General features: G+C 43.0%; 1 protein-coding gene across 10 annotated transcripts in view; it reads right to left on the reverse strand.

Annotated features, from left to right (window-relative positions):
• FOXP1 (forkhead box P1) overlaps positions 1 to 15,549 on the reverse strand; it is a 509,316-nt gene that overhangs the window by 75,914 nt on the left and 417,853 nt on the right. For all 10 annotated transcript variants that reach the window (XM_045053185.1, XM_023249951.2, XM_023249952.2 and 7 more), the window contains one exon: positions 9,838 to 10,042. In XM_045053185.1, coding sequence (XP_044909120.1) covers positions 9,838 to 10,042 — 205 coding nt within the window. The remainder of the gene's footprint in view (positions 1 to 9,837; positions 10,043 to 15,549) is intronic.

Consider the following 15,549-nt stretch of genomic DNA (forward strand, 5'->3'; position numbering starts at 1 on the left):
AAGGAAGAAACAGAAATAAAGAAGGCAGGAGGGAGAGGGAGAGGGAGAGAGGGGGGCAGAAAGAAAAAAAAGGAAGGAAAGAAAGAAGGAAAGAAAGGTAAGGAAAGGAATCAGAAAGAAAGAAAGAAAGAAAGAAAGAAAGAAAGAAAGAAAGAAAGAAAGAAAAGAAAAGATCAACCAACCAACCTGGCATTAGTCCGATTTCCTTGACTATAAAAGGAATGAAATTTGAAGGTCATAAAAGTATGTCTGTTTGTTTAGGGAAGTCTTACAGGTAGTATAAATATCATCAGCTACAGTTGCTATGGGGTCTGTTTGTTTACCAAACAAGAATACAAATAGTTACACAAAAGCGGAACAGCATTTAGGTATATAAATGGGAAGGCTTTGCCTTCTGGTAAATTTCCCAAAGTGCCTCCTAAAGCGGTTCCTATTTTCACCTTCTTCACTGGGAAACCTCTGTTGCCTTGGTTCTCCCTTTTCAGTTCTAACACCTCCAGGGAATGTTTTACTCTCAGGTTTCTGAGCCCAGTCATGATTTTCTTTTCCTTTTCCCCTTTTCATTCTAAGATGGAAAAACCAAAACCACTGGCCCAAACTGTACCATGAAAACAGGCTTTGCAACTTACAATGCAAAAAAGGAACAAGAGCCACAGAGTGTACAGAAGAATTCTAGTACAGGCAAGTATTCTTTAAATTGAGTTATCCATGAACAACCACCTAGAAAAATGTGTGTGTGTGTGTGTTTTCATGGACTTTCTGTAATCCAGGTATGTTTCATGCACCTGAATTATACCTGCTCAGTTAACCGTTTGTTTCATTTTGGAAAACGAAGGCGGGGGAGGTGTGGGGGACGGAAGAAGAGGAGAGGGAAGGAAACCAGCAAAGCTCTTCTGGAGTCCCTTAGTTGAGTGTGTGTGTGTGTGTGTGTGTGTGTGTGTGTGTGTGTGTGTGTGTGTAAGCATGTTATAGCTCAGATCTACCGTAAGACAAACTGTACCACAGAGGCTGCTGTGAGTGGAAGCCTTCTCTTCACACTACATTGACCACAGTACCCACCAGGCACAGCCCCGACGCCTTCCTGTGAATGGTACAGACTGCCATATGGACGAAGACACTGAACAAGCTGTACAACTCTTGGCGACATGTGCCCGGGGGATTGTCCCATATTAACACCACCTGGGCTGTGGCAATTGTGCTCTGTATGTGCAGAGGCACCGAGGAGCCCATCAGGATGTTATTTTTGAGTACAAACAAAAAGAAGAATTACAGTTAAGAGAATTCTCTGGCTAGCATATCTGTTGCTCAATTCCCGAAATAGTTTCCCAAAGGAACGGTTATCTTCTTTATTCACACAGGCAGAAATGACAAGCTGGAACACATATTAACAATTTCCCTTTGTGAGCTTCCACTATTGTTTTAATGAGGAGAATATACTTTATAATATAGTTAGGCCTTGACTGATTACAAAGGGGGGTGGAATAAAGAACCTCAGGACTGCTGTACATATGTAACACGCTCATTTGCATTGCCCAAGTGAGCCCGTCAGCACGGTGGCGGCTCCCTCGGAGACAGCTTCAGAGCCAGGCTACGGGGTGAAGCCAGTGCCAAACAGGCAGCTTTGGAAATCTCGAAAAAGAACGTGACAGGGGCGCTTGGGTGGCGCAGTCGGTTAAGCGTCCGACTTCAGCCAGGTCACAATCTCGCGGTCTGGGAGTTCGAGCCCCGCGTCAGGCTCTGGGCTGATGGCTCGGAGCCTGGAGCCTGTCTCCGATTCTGTGCCTCCCTCTCTCTCTGCCCCTCCCCCGTTCATGCTCTGTCTCTCTCTGTCCCAAAAATAAATAAACGTTGAAAAAAAAAAATTTAAGAAAAAGAACGTGACTTTCATTTAAGCCTCCTGTGCAGGTCCCCCCTCATGTGGCCCCATTACTGGCTTAAAAACAAGAGAGTGCTACTCATCATTTAAGTGAGAAGAGAAGAACGCTAAGGACTTTCCCAAACCACATGGCTTTCTGTAGACCCATGGCTTCCCTTTCCACTTCTGGATGGATCCCGTGTCCACCAAAGGAAATTGTTCTGTAATTTGAGTTCTTACGTGTGCATTTCAACAAGATCCTCTTAAGGTACAAGGGAAAATGCTGTCAGGGTTCCCTCCAAATTGGTCTTCGCTGTTCTGCCATATGCTTTCCTTCACATTCTTAGTGTAAGAGAAATGTTAAGAAAGCTAATGTGTGTTTGGGAGGGGCCTGTGTCCCTTCCACACAAGTGTAAACACCTGCAAAATGGGCGGGTGCCAGCAAAGGGATCTGGCAGAAAAAACCCTATTAGCAGGACCAACTCGACAGAAAAGAGTATCTATCCTACATGACGAGAGAAAAACGGGGGCTCAAATATAGTTTTGCGGGAGAAACTGGGCACATTAGACATGAAATAGCCCATGGGTAAGATGCATATTATATAACATCCCAAGAAAAAACATTAAAATCAACCCAATTTAAGAGAAACTTATCCAATGAATGTATCTCTCTAGAGCGATGATGTCATTTTATTGGAAAGCATGTATCGTTTAAACACAATAAATAGAAAAAGATTTATAGAGTCTAATGATGGTGTGTTATGGTAAAAGCCACTTTATTGAGATAAGATACAACAGCTGTTAGAGAATAATGGCTGAGTTTTTTTTTTTTTAATCACCACACAAAGTGAACAGTCAAGAAAATCCATAAACCTATCCCTCATAGCATGCCAATATTGTAAAGATCATCTCCCTCCCCCCATCCTATGTATGAATGACAAGAGACGACACCATGCCACCCTGCCGTGACGGAACCTTTCTTCCCTGCCTCTAAGACCCAGGAGCAACAGGGTTTAAGCATGACACAAAAACGGACTGCAGCTCTTCTAGGCATGATGGTCACAAAACACCCAGCAGCACGTCTGTGGTACAAAATGTTGATTGGACCTGGCTGTTTCTTCCTGATATAAACACAAATGATTTTGCCCTACACAGTCTACTGCCCACACAGACACGGGACAGGTGTCGCTCCCGCCAGTCTGCTTTGGGGCTAAGAAGCACCTGTATTTCAGGCCTCGGCGACTGGCGACATGTACTTCTCACTCACGTCCCTCACGACACTCAACAGGCCATGCCCAGCCTGCTCTTCACATTCTCTGCCTCAAGTCACCCGATCTGCCTCCCTGCAAAAAGATGATGCAAGGGAGGAGAGCTGCTCTCTGAGACCCTTTGGAGCTTCTCCCAAATTATGGCTGAACAGATACATCTGGCCCCAGGCTCTCACCCCTCAAAGCTATGGCCTCATCCTGATCTTGGAGCTTTGCCTCATCAGGACCGTAACCCCAGAGTCTGGGATGAAGCCAAGGTGGTGCTGATCAACAGCCTACTTGAGAACGACTCCACTATGACGGTCAGTGCAAGGACTTGAGGGTTGGAGAGACCCTTGTTCCAGTCCCTGCCTGGTACCCCAACTAACTGTGTTGCTGGTACAAGCTACACGAGTGTTCTGAGCCCTCAAATGTCATCGTACAAAGAAGACAGGACCCCACAGAGTTACCGTCAGGATTAAATGGGAAGATCAATATCGGGGCTTACGTGGAATCCTTGAAGCATGTGTCCAGCACTAACCAATAGTTCAGTAAACAGCAGCTGCGTTATCATCACCATTCCATACCAGCTAGCGATTCCTTCCGGCAATTCTACCGCTGATGTCTAGGTTCACACAAGAATGGCAAATCACTAGCTTTGTGGGCTGCATACGTCTGGGATGTTAATCCAATTTTAGGGGGGGGGGGAAACTCTGCCCTTTCCAACAGCGCCCAAACCCAGGTGAAGTGAACATGGCCACTGGCACTGCTGCTCAAATTTGAGCAAGCCCTGGGGATCCGGTTAAAGCAAAGACTCTGATTCAGTGGGTTTGGGGTGGGACCGAAGACCCTGAACTTCTAACATGCTCCTCCCAGGTAATGCCAAAGTTGCTGGCCGGCGGCCACTGAGTAGCAAGAACATAGGGTATGTGTGACCAATACCAATTCCTGACTCCATCGCAGACGGGTATAATCCAATTCTTCAGGAGAGAGGCCTAGGAAGCTGTGTATTTTTGAAAATACCTGTGAAAATATCATCAGGAAATCTTAGAAACACTTTGCTTAGAGCTAAAATCAGGAGTTTGCAAATTACTTTCTGTAAATGGCCAGACAGTAAACATTTTAGTCACTACGGGCCATGTTTCTGCTGCAACTGCTCCCACCAGCCACTGTAGCATGAAAGCAGCCACAGACAATGTGTCAATGAGTTACCATTGCTGTGTTCCAATAAAACTTTATTTTGCAAAATGAGCACCGGGCCAGATGTGGCTGGAAGGCCGTAAGTGGCTGACTTCTATTACAGATCAGCTGCCCCAGCACATAATGGCAGAAAGGAGCAGTAATGATTTTGAAGACAATCGGGGACGGTCTGACGGGAGAATGCTCTCCGGAATGCTCTAACGGAAGATAAAGATTTGGGGTAGCTCGTTGGTTCAAATGCCTCAAATCAAAAGAAACCGAGAAGAAATCATCTGGTTTTCAAAAAGAAAACAACAACAGTTGAAATGAGGAAGAGCTGTTCAGAGTAATGTGACCTAGAGCTGACTGCTTACATTTCTGGCTCAATAGTCCGGCAACATGAGTATGAAAACATGTAACAGATAAAGGCGTGTATAAGTGGAACAGTTCTACAAACAAACTTCTAGAATTTTAGCAAGTAAACCAAGAACACCAATACCAATTCATCAACAGAGAATTTAGTTCCAAAAAAAAAAAAAAAAAAAATAGAAAGAAAGAAAAATGAAATGCCAGGCCTGTCCACGTTTGAATTCCTTGCCTTTTGAAAAGAGTGGGGCGGGAAACACAAATGTTATTGTTCGTGTAGTCAAACACATGGCAGTATGTCAAGAGGCCACAAATCAGAAACAGAGACTGTGTCTGAAAGTGCACTAGCCAAGCAAAAACCTTTAGGGGTTATTTGAAGGCAGCTGCCCACTGTGGAGTGTGGAAAAGTGGGAAATGCAAGCAACTGGAATACAAGGGGCTGTGTCAACACACGAGGAGAAGGAAGGAGGAACACAGGGACTGGGCAGAGGGCAGGTTAGGGAAGGGGCCCAACTTGGGCCACCGGATCCTGAGCACAATGGGACAGCCGCAGAGAGAGAAGAGACTGCACAACCATGGTCTTGCCAAAGGTGAAAGAAACCTTTTCCCCCAGGTGCTTAAGGAAGCCTCGACGCTAACATCTAGAGCAGCTGTGACTCTCAGCGACGCTCAAGTTAGCTAGCGGCGGCTGAACTGAAAGCAAAAAGCTGGGAAGGGTCAGAAAATTGGAATATTTCTAATGCAGACTGCAGAGGACGAGGGAAATAGGATAAAGAACGTATGAGGTGTTCGATGCGGAAACGCGAGATTCACGAGGCCAGGAGCAAAGGCGGGACAGTTTCAGAGGGAGGGAGGCTTGCTTGGCGTTTGTGTGCAAATCCAGCATGGGGTTCCTTTTTGCTCCCTCTGTGCTGTTTCACCTTGTGAGTGGTTTATATTTTACAAATCCTACCCGCCCCCTGCCTTAGGAAAGGCCCAGTAAATGCCAGTACTGCCTTAAAAGAGCAAACTCTGCTATTTTCCTATAAAATGTGCTGATAGGCACACAGTAGGTGAAGTCAGCATACGTTTTGTTGGCTTTAAATTAAATTTAAACTTTATTTTAGGAGCGTCATTCTTATCGTAATTAAATATTCACTTCTGGGCTGAATGAAAACCTCAAGTGCTGTTTAGTAAGAGACGGGCTTGAATTTAGATCTTGGATAGGCCACAAACCAGTTCTGTGACTCTCTGTCAGTTATTTAGTCTCCATGATTCAATTTCCTTGTCTGTGAAATGGGTCTAATACTCCCGACTGCTTCCCAGCAGTCTCGAGGATAAAATGAGACATCACTCCAAACACAAGAGTTTAGCCAGTGCTCGGGACAGAGAAAGAACTGATTAAATGTGAGTTCACTTTCCTTTCCCTAGTGCACCATAATATAATGTGATATTTAGAATTTTAATTCAGGCAATTACTTAAGTAGTAATTGCTATTTGTATTTACATAGCTGCTTTGATCCAAGAAGCTCAAAGGGCTTTACTAAATTTAGCATTTTAATAAATGTTTCATTTGCATTCCGTTGGTTTTGTTTACCCACACCAAAACTTGGAATTTCCTAAAGCAAGACAGTCAGGCAAGTCAAGGAAACAACATCACAGCTTCATGCTCACAGGTATCCCAGGTCTGAGTTTCATCTCTTCGTCTAAGACGTCACGGCTCCCTGGTCCGCGGGAATAAAATGGCAGTGAGAGAGGCGAACGTGCCTGCTTCCTCTTCAGCTACCTCTAGCTCCTGCCCGCTGAACTTCACCTTCGCCACGCTTCTCCCAGGCGCTGGCAACCGAGGTATGTTTATTGCACCAATGAATGTATATATAATCAGCACAATAAACATTATTAAATCGCTGGGAGAAAATCAAAGCACGAAGCACGGCGCCAGTACTGAATTCTAATGATGCTGAATGTCCGTGATTGCGCAGGGACAGGATCTTAACAAGCCTTGATTTGAGCGTTGGCATCCGCCTCACAAATCACATGGGCCGCTCCTCTCGTAATAGTGCTGAATATTGATAAATGTCTCTACCCTGCGCAACAGGGAAGTGGGTTTCTATTGGCAATCTTTCCCAAAGTGTGTTTTTTCCCTTCTCTGCACTCAAGGGTTTACCCTGAATGATTTAATTATAATTTTCCTTGTGTAAGACAAATTAAAGAGGAGAGTAGGAGTGTCGTGCCAAGCACATTATTTATCTCCTTAACAGATTGCAGCTCACCAGACCCCAGAGCTGCTGCTACAGCGGCTGCTCACAGGAGCCCGCAAAACGCATGGGGGCAAGAGCGGGGGGGGGGGGGGGGGGGGGGGGGGGGGGGGGGAGGGGGGGGGAGGGCGAGGCGGTTTCCAAATGACACAGAAATATGTGACCTCGGTGAGACTGTCAGACAGGTGACTCCTTCAAAAAACAAAAACCCCTAGGATGCTGCCTTTTTCCAACCCATTTTCACACAGGGCATTCCTGAATCCTTGCAGGAGGAATTCCTAAGCTGTTCACCTGAGATGGGAGTTTGAAGGGCTAGATTATTATTCAGTGCGACAGAGGCTTCTGCTTGTTCAGACACTGCTCCAGGAGGACAGAGAGGGGGAAAGGATGCCACGCCGATGTCAACGGAGAGCCCACAAAGTTACGTGTTTCACACATGCACTGCCAAGGAAGGGGTGACAATTCTCCAAGGGACCCCTGCGAGAAACCTCTGGGCAGCGCACAGGTGAAAACGTATTTTTATACTGATGGCTTTTTTTTTTTTTTTTTTTACCATTTTCCACTGAACAGGATACCACATTCCTGATTTAAACAACAATCGTAAGGTAAAACCAGATAAAACCTCATTAAAAGCACCTGTACGTACACAAAGCTGGCTAACTAATAATTGAATTTTTAATGATCGATTCTGCAAGTCTGTAACTTTTGAATTATCTCTAACCTAAGGTACCCATTTGTCTTGTTCACTACATTCGGCTAAGATAGGGTCACTAGAATTTTCTTTTAATTCAGCCACAACTAGGAACCTACCCTATGATATAAACTGAGAGATCAGATATTAAGGAGTGGCATATAATGTCCTAGTTGTCTCCTCTTTACATGTATAACTGGGAAATTCAGCCTGATTTTACAGCCAGATTAAGGCTCAGGAGAACCCAAGTTCTTTTCCGATCCATATTCTAATTTTGGCCAGGTAGCATAATGAAGATTAAGCCTAACCGTTGTGCAGCCAAGGAAGGACCATAAAAAACGAAATATTCCAACAAACTTACTCTCCTGGAATTAGACTGCCCATCAGATCCATTTACTTTCAAATACACCTTAAAATGTTTGAAAAGGGCTATTCTTCTCCCACCTGCCTCATTGCTAATCTATCACCTGACTGCAGATACAGAACCTTTCAGAATGAAACTGAGCACAGTGCATCTAAACAAGAAGAGTTTTCTGTGTCACAGGAAATCCGTGCAGGCTCCACATGGCCGACAAGATTGCAACAAATACCTTAAGTGCATCAGTCGGCATTTTTTTAGTGGATGGCCCGTTCTGCCTACGGATGAAGATGTAATTCGATCACTCTGCAGTAAATGGGCATCATCAGCCTCACACACCAAAAGCAAGTACAGCAGGGGACGACAGCCTGGAACCTTTCTTTGAAAGCTATTTAATGTTGAGGGTTTTTTTGTTTGTTTTTTAAGTACAAAGACACCGTAAGAGATAATAAAGCAAGAGCTAAGACTGGCCTCCGGACATACAAATCTATCCTCACTGGAAACAACAGAAGCCACATGTGGCCCAATGGCTCCACACAGATTCTTATAGTCCACCATTCCATCCTTCAAATTGTCCCAAACAGTCATTTAAAACACCTTTTACTTCCCCTATGTCTGCCACAGAAACTCCCAAGTGATCTTAAAGGGATCGTAGCAAGTTTCGGTTAAAACAGATTATCTCCATCTCTCAGACCCTCTCACGTTTTTAAGCTTGAACGGGACACACGCACACACAGGCACAAATATTCACATAGCAGTTTCTGTGATTACTGATCTCAAAACGGATAAAATGTTGCTGGTAGAGAGATACAAATCTAATTAAACCCGTGGGCTTCTTAATGCTCAATATTTCACGAAATATATGAAATTATATTTGTAATTGCTCAAGTGAAAAATATAATTAAAAAAACTTTCACTGAGTCATTTTTATTAAAAAAAAACAAAATACAGAATTTGTTTTTACTGCTGGAAGTGACATTTACTATCACACATTACTTTGAAAGTCTCTTTTCTTCTGTGTGGAGAAGCTGGGCATACGAAATAGATGGGAAACGGTTTAAAAATAGTACACTGAAAATAAATCTTTTTAATTTTAGGAGCATTATATATATTCCACTTCTGAAAAGCATTCAACAGTAGTATTAATGCTTTTGGGTGCTGAGATCCAGTAGCATGAATTAACAGCTTCATTTTCTTAGACCTCTTCTGCTCCCATGATGTATTCTGGCTATCTCAAACAAACGTGGCGTCGGCTAACATTCGAGTGAAGCTGAGGGCAACTGCAAAATATAAAGTCTTCACTTCCTAACGGGAATAGAGCAACTGAGACAGCACTGCAGTCCTCTTTGGAAGGGAAGACTTTATTCTTTTTTTAATTTGTGTGGATATACACGGATTGTGTGTGCATATACACAGACCCCTTCCAGCTCTCCATCCTTCAAACCTTCGCTGAGCATTCACCATGAAAAAGGCCTTCAAGGAGGGCAGTACAGAGCGACTAAATGCTACCTTTTCTTGACCTGTGACTCACAATTGCTAGTACCAGACTCTGCTACTCCCTTAGAAGGTGTTTCGAGCCCAGGAGTTCAGCTTGCGTGGGGTGAGCCCTTGGCCCAAAGAATAAGCCTGGACCCTTGAAATCCAACCCATGCAGGGAAAAACTAACCCTGCCTGGGTTCTTAAGCTTAAGGGTAGACCTATATAAGCGCTAATTCCATGTTGAAAAGGTGAAAATAATTAGATGCTTCACACCCAAACCATATTGAACACATTCTTAAAGTAATTATAGGCACATTCAAGTCACATGGATCCAATTAGGGATCGCTGAGATATGGCTGAACAAGGCCACCCACCCCGCCCGTGGCAGAGACCGTTCTGGACACAGCTCAGCGGCTCATTCCTACCTTTCCCTTTTGGGGGTGTGGACTGAGAGCTGTCCGTTGGTAGAGGCATGTGGGTTCATTATTAAGGAGGTCTTGGAAGGTGCAGAGGAGGAGACACATGTCGTGGTCAGATCCAAACTGCTGTGATTGCTGCCTGCGGTTTCTTCTGCACTATGAGCACTTGTCACTTCTTTCCAGAGCTGTTGCAGTTCAGTTGGAATCATGCCTGAAACAAACAAATTGGATAATTAAATCAATTAACAGCTAATTCCGTCCTCTTCAAACAGTAATTAAATCAAAGAGTCAGTAAACAAAGCCTAGTGTTAGGGGTTTTTTTTTTTTCTTTTTTTTTTTTTGGTGCGTGCGTTTTCCCCCCTCCCAAGTAAGGCAAGTACAGTCAGCAACAACCGTGTCCCCCCACTGAACAGCCGAGGTGAAGTGCCCTCGTCACACATAGAAGACCTCTGTGGAAAGGATTCCAAACACAGTTACTTTGCAGAGACGGTATGCTTCCATCCAAACTGTTGTTTCTAGATTTTTGAAAAGGAGATAGATGTTGTATTTTTAGACACAAAGAAGGGGCTCAAAATAAATTCGTTCAACTCTACTATGATGACAACAGGAACCACAAAATGAATAATTTTTGTGCTTAAGTCTTAAATGATGACAAATAGCTTTGTTATTAAATATAGTTTTTATTAATCACTTTTAGACATAAATTATGAATTCATATCGTCTTCCTGAAATGCTTTTCAACTTTTAACATTCAAATTGATTATACTATGATTATTTCATTAACACACCTATCTTCCTCATTAATTTTGGTTTCTAGTACCACATGCTTAATTGATGGATGTGTCTACTGAAAAACTGTGTAACTTTTTTTTTTAACAAGTAACACTATTATTACTGTCATTTCTTAGCTCAATGCTAATGAACCATTGCAGAATAAAATGCAAACATAAAATAAACTTGGAGTAATAAAGTTCTCTCGTGTCCTAAGGGGGTCAAAATGGACCTGGGTCTTGAGGAGTAAGTGTCAACCTGTATCTTCCCCAAGAGGAGACAGAATCAGTACGTCGATCTCGCTATCATGGCCTCATCATTTTTATTTAGAGGCATGCCTCTACAGCCCATGATTTCCAAATCCCACCTCAACGCATATGCTAGCGCATACAGGCAGAGAAGAAAAAGATTCTACATGGTAGCTCACGACACCAACAAACAAAAAACAGCAGTTCCTTCTAAAGGACAGCGAAAGGAAATCGTAAACCCTGTACAGCATAAGGCAATTCCACATTAGAACTGGATGTCTGGACTGCAGTTCATTGTTTCAATCAACTGTAACACAGCTATCCTAGAAAGCCTGCCATTTTCTGACTATATAGAAGCACCCGAAACAGGCGTGTTTCTTACCAAACCTAAGGTATTGAATTAAAAAAGAAGGCTGTGTGCATTATATTCATTTGAAACACATAATAAAAAATGCCAAGGTCTAAATTTAATTTATTTTTGTCATTTAGAATACAATGGATAGATAATCATCTCAACGTGATCAGCCAAACATCTTTACTTTGCTAAACTGTTAAAGATTTTAATTATGCTAGCATTGGAGAGCACTGGTCTAATGAGGCAATGGACTCCAGAGAATCCGAGTGGTTAAGAACTGTGAAATGAGTCTGATAGGATTTTTTTATATTCACCGTGGATCGTTTGCATATCAAAGAGGAGTAAATTATTGCACAGCAGACCAATAACCTTCCCCGCCTTTCTGAGAGGAGCGTTAACAAAAACAGTTGGTCTCTCCTAACGGTTCTCCACGAAAATGTTCAAATGCTCAAGTATTTGCAATTAATATATATTATAAAAGGAGGCTTCCAATGATACATTAAGTGGTCAGATATTCTTAGAACGCATCCTCGACAGCCAACTCGGTTTTCTTCTCCCTTCATAAAAATCAAATGCCAATTATATTTTGATGGATTTTGTCCCAAATGAGCATTTAGTTATTAGGCATATTCAATTATTACTTGTCCCCTGAAATTAAGCCTCGGAGGCAAATTAAACAAAGGGAAAGGTCACTACACAATCCCGCGTCCGGTTCTGCTGCATCTGGGCTATTATTTTCAAACACCTTCCGAAGTGACATGTGGGATGTGTTTGTAGCTAACAGGCCTGCCACTGATGTCCGCACACCAACAATTACCTGTGAATATGGCTGACCCTCCGACCACTGTTTACTCAATGGAAACAAGAGTGAATGGGCTTGTCTGTGGATGATAGCATATTGATAGAAAGCCACACAAGTCAACACCTATTTTTATTTTCCGGGGAGTAAATACACATGAAAAGAACAAGCCGCCTATTTTTCAACTCAAACTAATTGATTTCTGGGTCAGCTGCATGGGAGGTGAAAAAAATGGAAGAACACGGTTTCGAACAACTGCGTTAACACTTTCCCTCCAAGAAAAGTGGAACTTTGAAGTTCTTTGAACAGCAAGCTGTTTATCCAGCCAATAAAGACAAAGGCAAATGTCTTGTTACACTTGTTACACCTAAGAGTACATTAATGTTATTCCACTTTCCTTTTATTCCAGTGGGCTGGCAAATGCGTTTCATCACTCACAGGGGGAAATGGTAAATAAAACAGCAACTCACTGACAACAGGCATACTTCGGGGTCAAATTTGACTGTGATAATTACGTTTAAGAACATCCTCATCTGATCTACAGAGAGGCAGTCGAATCACTCTCCTCCATCAATGCTACACCTTGTTCGTGAGGTTAAACTGTTACTTCAGTGTGTACTATCTACAGGAGGATGCTGCTATTTGACAGCCGGGATCTCATGATAGAATTAAGACAGATAAAAGGCAAGCTAGTCACTCATCAGACTAAACGGTTATCAATTTTCCAAAAAGCATCACACATATTTCCAATGTGGTAGAAAGGAATAACGGTACCACGTTAAATTCATTATAGGTATATCTACCAACCATGTAATCTACAGTTCCCATTTTAAAAATTCAAAGGTGGGAATAATAATGAAAATATACTTCTATACGGAATTACTGATTTTGGGGTGGGGGGGGTGGGTTCAGATGCTTCACGAAATCAGAGAGAAAAGCCCATGTGCTCATTATATAAACCAGAGAAGACTCCAGAGTACTCTTAAAAACAACAAAAACGTCCTTCCATTTCATAACATAATGCCTTCAAGGCAAAAAAAAAAAAGCCCTTTGAAATATTACTGTCTATTCATACTTTCATATTTATACATGTTTAAGGTGACTTAGCCAAGGCCATGAGCAGGTATGTAAAAGAACCTTGGTGACTGCATCACAAAGTGGCCACTACTGGCATTTGTAACACATAACCTCTGTGCCTTACTACATTTCTTTTTCCAGGACAACCGACCCCTTCATTATAAAAGAAAATGCAGACACAGGCTTAAAAAATGTATGTTGTGGGGACAGTTGACAGATTACTGCTCGTGGAACTCAATTTTACAACCCCAGGTATCACTGGCTCAAAGACAAACAGAGTTGATCAACCTTTTTTTGTCCTTGTACATCCATACCCAGGTGACCATGTTCAAGCAAGCAGAAAGTTGATTTAAACCTCATAATGACATCAGTTTTAAGCCATCATGTCTCTGATAAAAAAAAATTGTGTTGTAGTCCAACATGACTGAATTCTCAAGCCACTTTGGGCGACGGGGTAGGAGAGACAAAACCAGGCTCCGGATTCCACAAAAGATGGCAATGACAATGGTAGTTCTCCTTTCACGGCCAGAACAGGATTCTAGAAATACTGGATTTACATTTACGTATCTTGGGCACACATAAGGGCACCCCTTAGATTTTAAATACGCTTCTTCCTAATGGTGCAGGGGCTAATAGTTCTAGCAGATTGCTAAGCATATCAATCAATGCCATGACTAGTGAATTACCTACTGGTGTCTCTGATATGTTACTGCAGAGATTACACTTCATGCATCACCACATTCATTTCTTTCACATTACACATGAGCTTGTCTTGTCACTGCCCAATTGCCCTCTTTTGGACAGCTTAACTGATGTACTATAACAATGAACCTTAGTGAGCAAACTTAATAGTATAGGAGCGGTGGGAAAAGATGAGAGGTTGAAGCCTGAGTCCAGTGGGTGTGTCAGAACAGCCTGCAATGTTTCCAACTATAAACCCGAAGGTGTAATTAATGCACGTTGTAACATTTTGCAAGCACAAAAATGCATTAGGCGATGTGTCCTTTCCTCGCCCCTTGTATTGCTCGGTTACCAAATCTTCTATTTTGACAGCTGCTGGAGATGCTGATCATGTACCCAGTAGTTGGGCACTAATGGCAAAAGGGGAGGAGGGCCAAGAGGGACATGAGAGGGAAAAGCCCAGTTTCAGCACTGAAAACATAAACAAAAACAAAAAACCCCGGAAGGAATAGAAGTTGGGTGTGGTTGACTCGAGAAAGATTCAAATGTAGACATGCCTCACTGGCTTCACATGACATCTAAAGTTACTGAACAAATGAGCAGGTCTTAATCACCATGAAGGGTGAAGGAGGTTCCCCATTTTCAACCCTTTTCAGAAGGTAAATGAATCTAAGACTTGACCAAAATTAGCTACTAGTCTTTAAGGCTCACACATGTACATCCAAGCCTTTAGAATTATAAAGCCTGGGGGCCCTGAGCGGGCAACTGAAACGTGCACAAGACGGGGGAATTGGTATTTCAAAACATGGCAGGATACTTTCTTTCCTTCCATACTTTTCCTTCTTTCTGCCTCTGAATAATCCACTTGCATTCACATTACGCATGTCCGTGAGTTGCTTAAACCATGATGATGTCCTAAAATGGCTAGAATCCTCATCTGTTTCTGATGTTCAACACCCACTGTAATAACACGTCAATGGCTTTTCAAAAGAAATTTTGAAACCCATCAAATCTTGTTCACTTTCAAGGAACTCTAGTTTTTGAAGAGAAGAGCTAGATATGCTAGCTGTTCTGATGAGCGTAGAACTGAACTTGCTCAAAAACCAACAGACGTGGGACGCCTCCGTGGCTCAGGGAAGCGTCCGACCTTGGCTCTCAGGTCGTGATCTCACGGTCTGTGAGTTCGAGTTCCACGTCGGGCTCTCCCCTCAGCACGGAGCCCACTTCCTAGCCTCTGTCTCCCTCTCTCTCTGCCTCTCCCTTGCTTGCACACATTCTCTCTGTCTCTCTCTCACTCTCTCTCTCTCTCTCTCTCTCTCAAAAATAAATAAACAAAAAACAACCAAGAGACGAAAGCAAATAAGCAATGACAAAAAGAAAACCCAACCAAAGAGATGCATCTGGATCGCTGATCGAAAAATAAACCTGGATTTATCCCTAGCAATTAAAAAGTGGCATTTAAGGAAGCACTGCTAAGCTTTCAAACAGAACAAGTTACAGGACATAAAATACACCTCAACGTGGCTAACAAGAGCCTTCAAGAAAATTCATTCGTGATTCCAAGCCGACAACGCTGGACCTGATTAAAATGCTACGTCAAGGTGGCGCCGCTTTCTCGTACTCCAAGAAGGCGCCACAGTGGGATTCCTCTGCTACCGCTCAGCATCAGACCACCCCAGGTCTTCAAGCTGCCACCAACAAGCCCTTCATCCTGGTGACCTTGCGCAGCCTTTTCTCTGAAGTCAGCACACGCTTGCTGCAGGTGGACCGTCTCCCCACCGATGAGC

This window comes from Felis catus, chromosome A2, assembly GCF_018350175.1.
Source record: "Felis catus isolate Fca126 chromosome A2, F.catus_Fca126_mat1.0, whole genome shotgun sequence".
NCBI lineage: Eukaryota > Metazoa > Chordata > Mammalia > Carnivora > Felidae > Felis > Felis catus.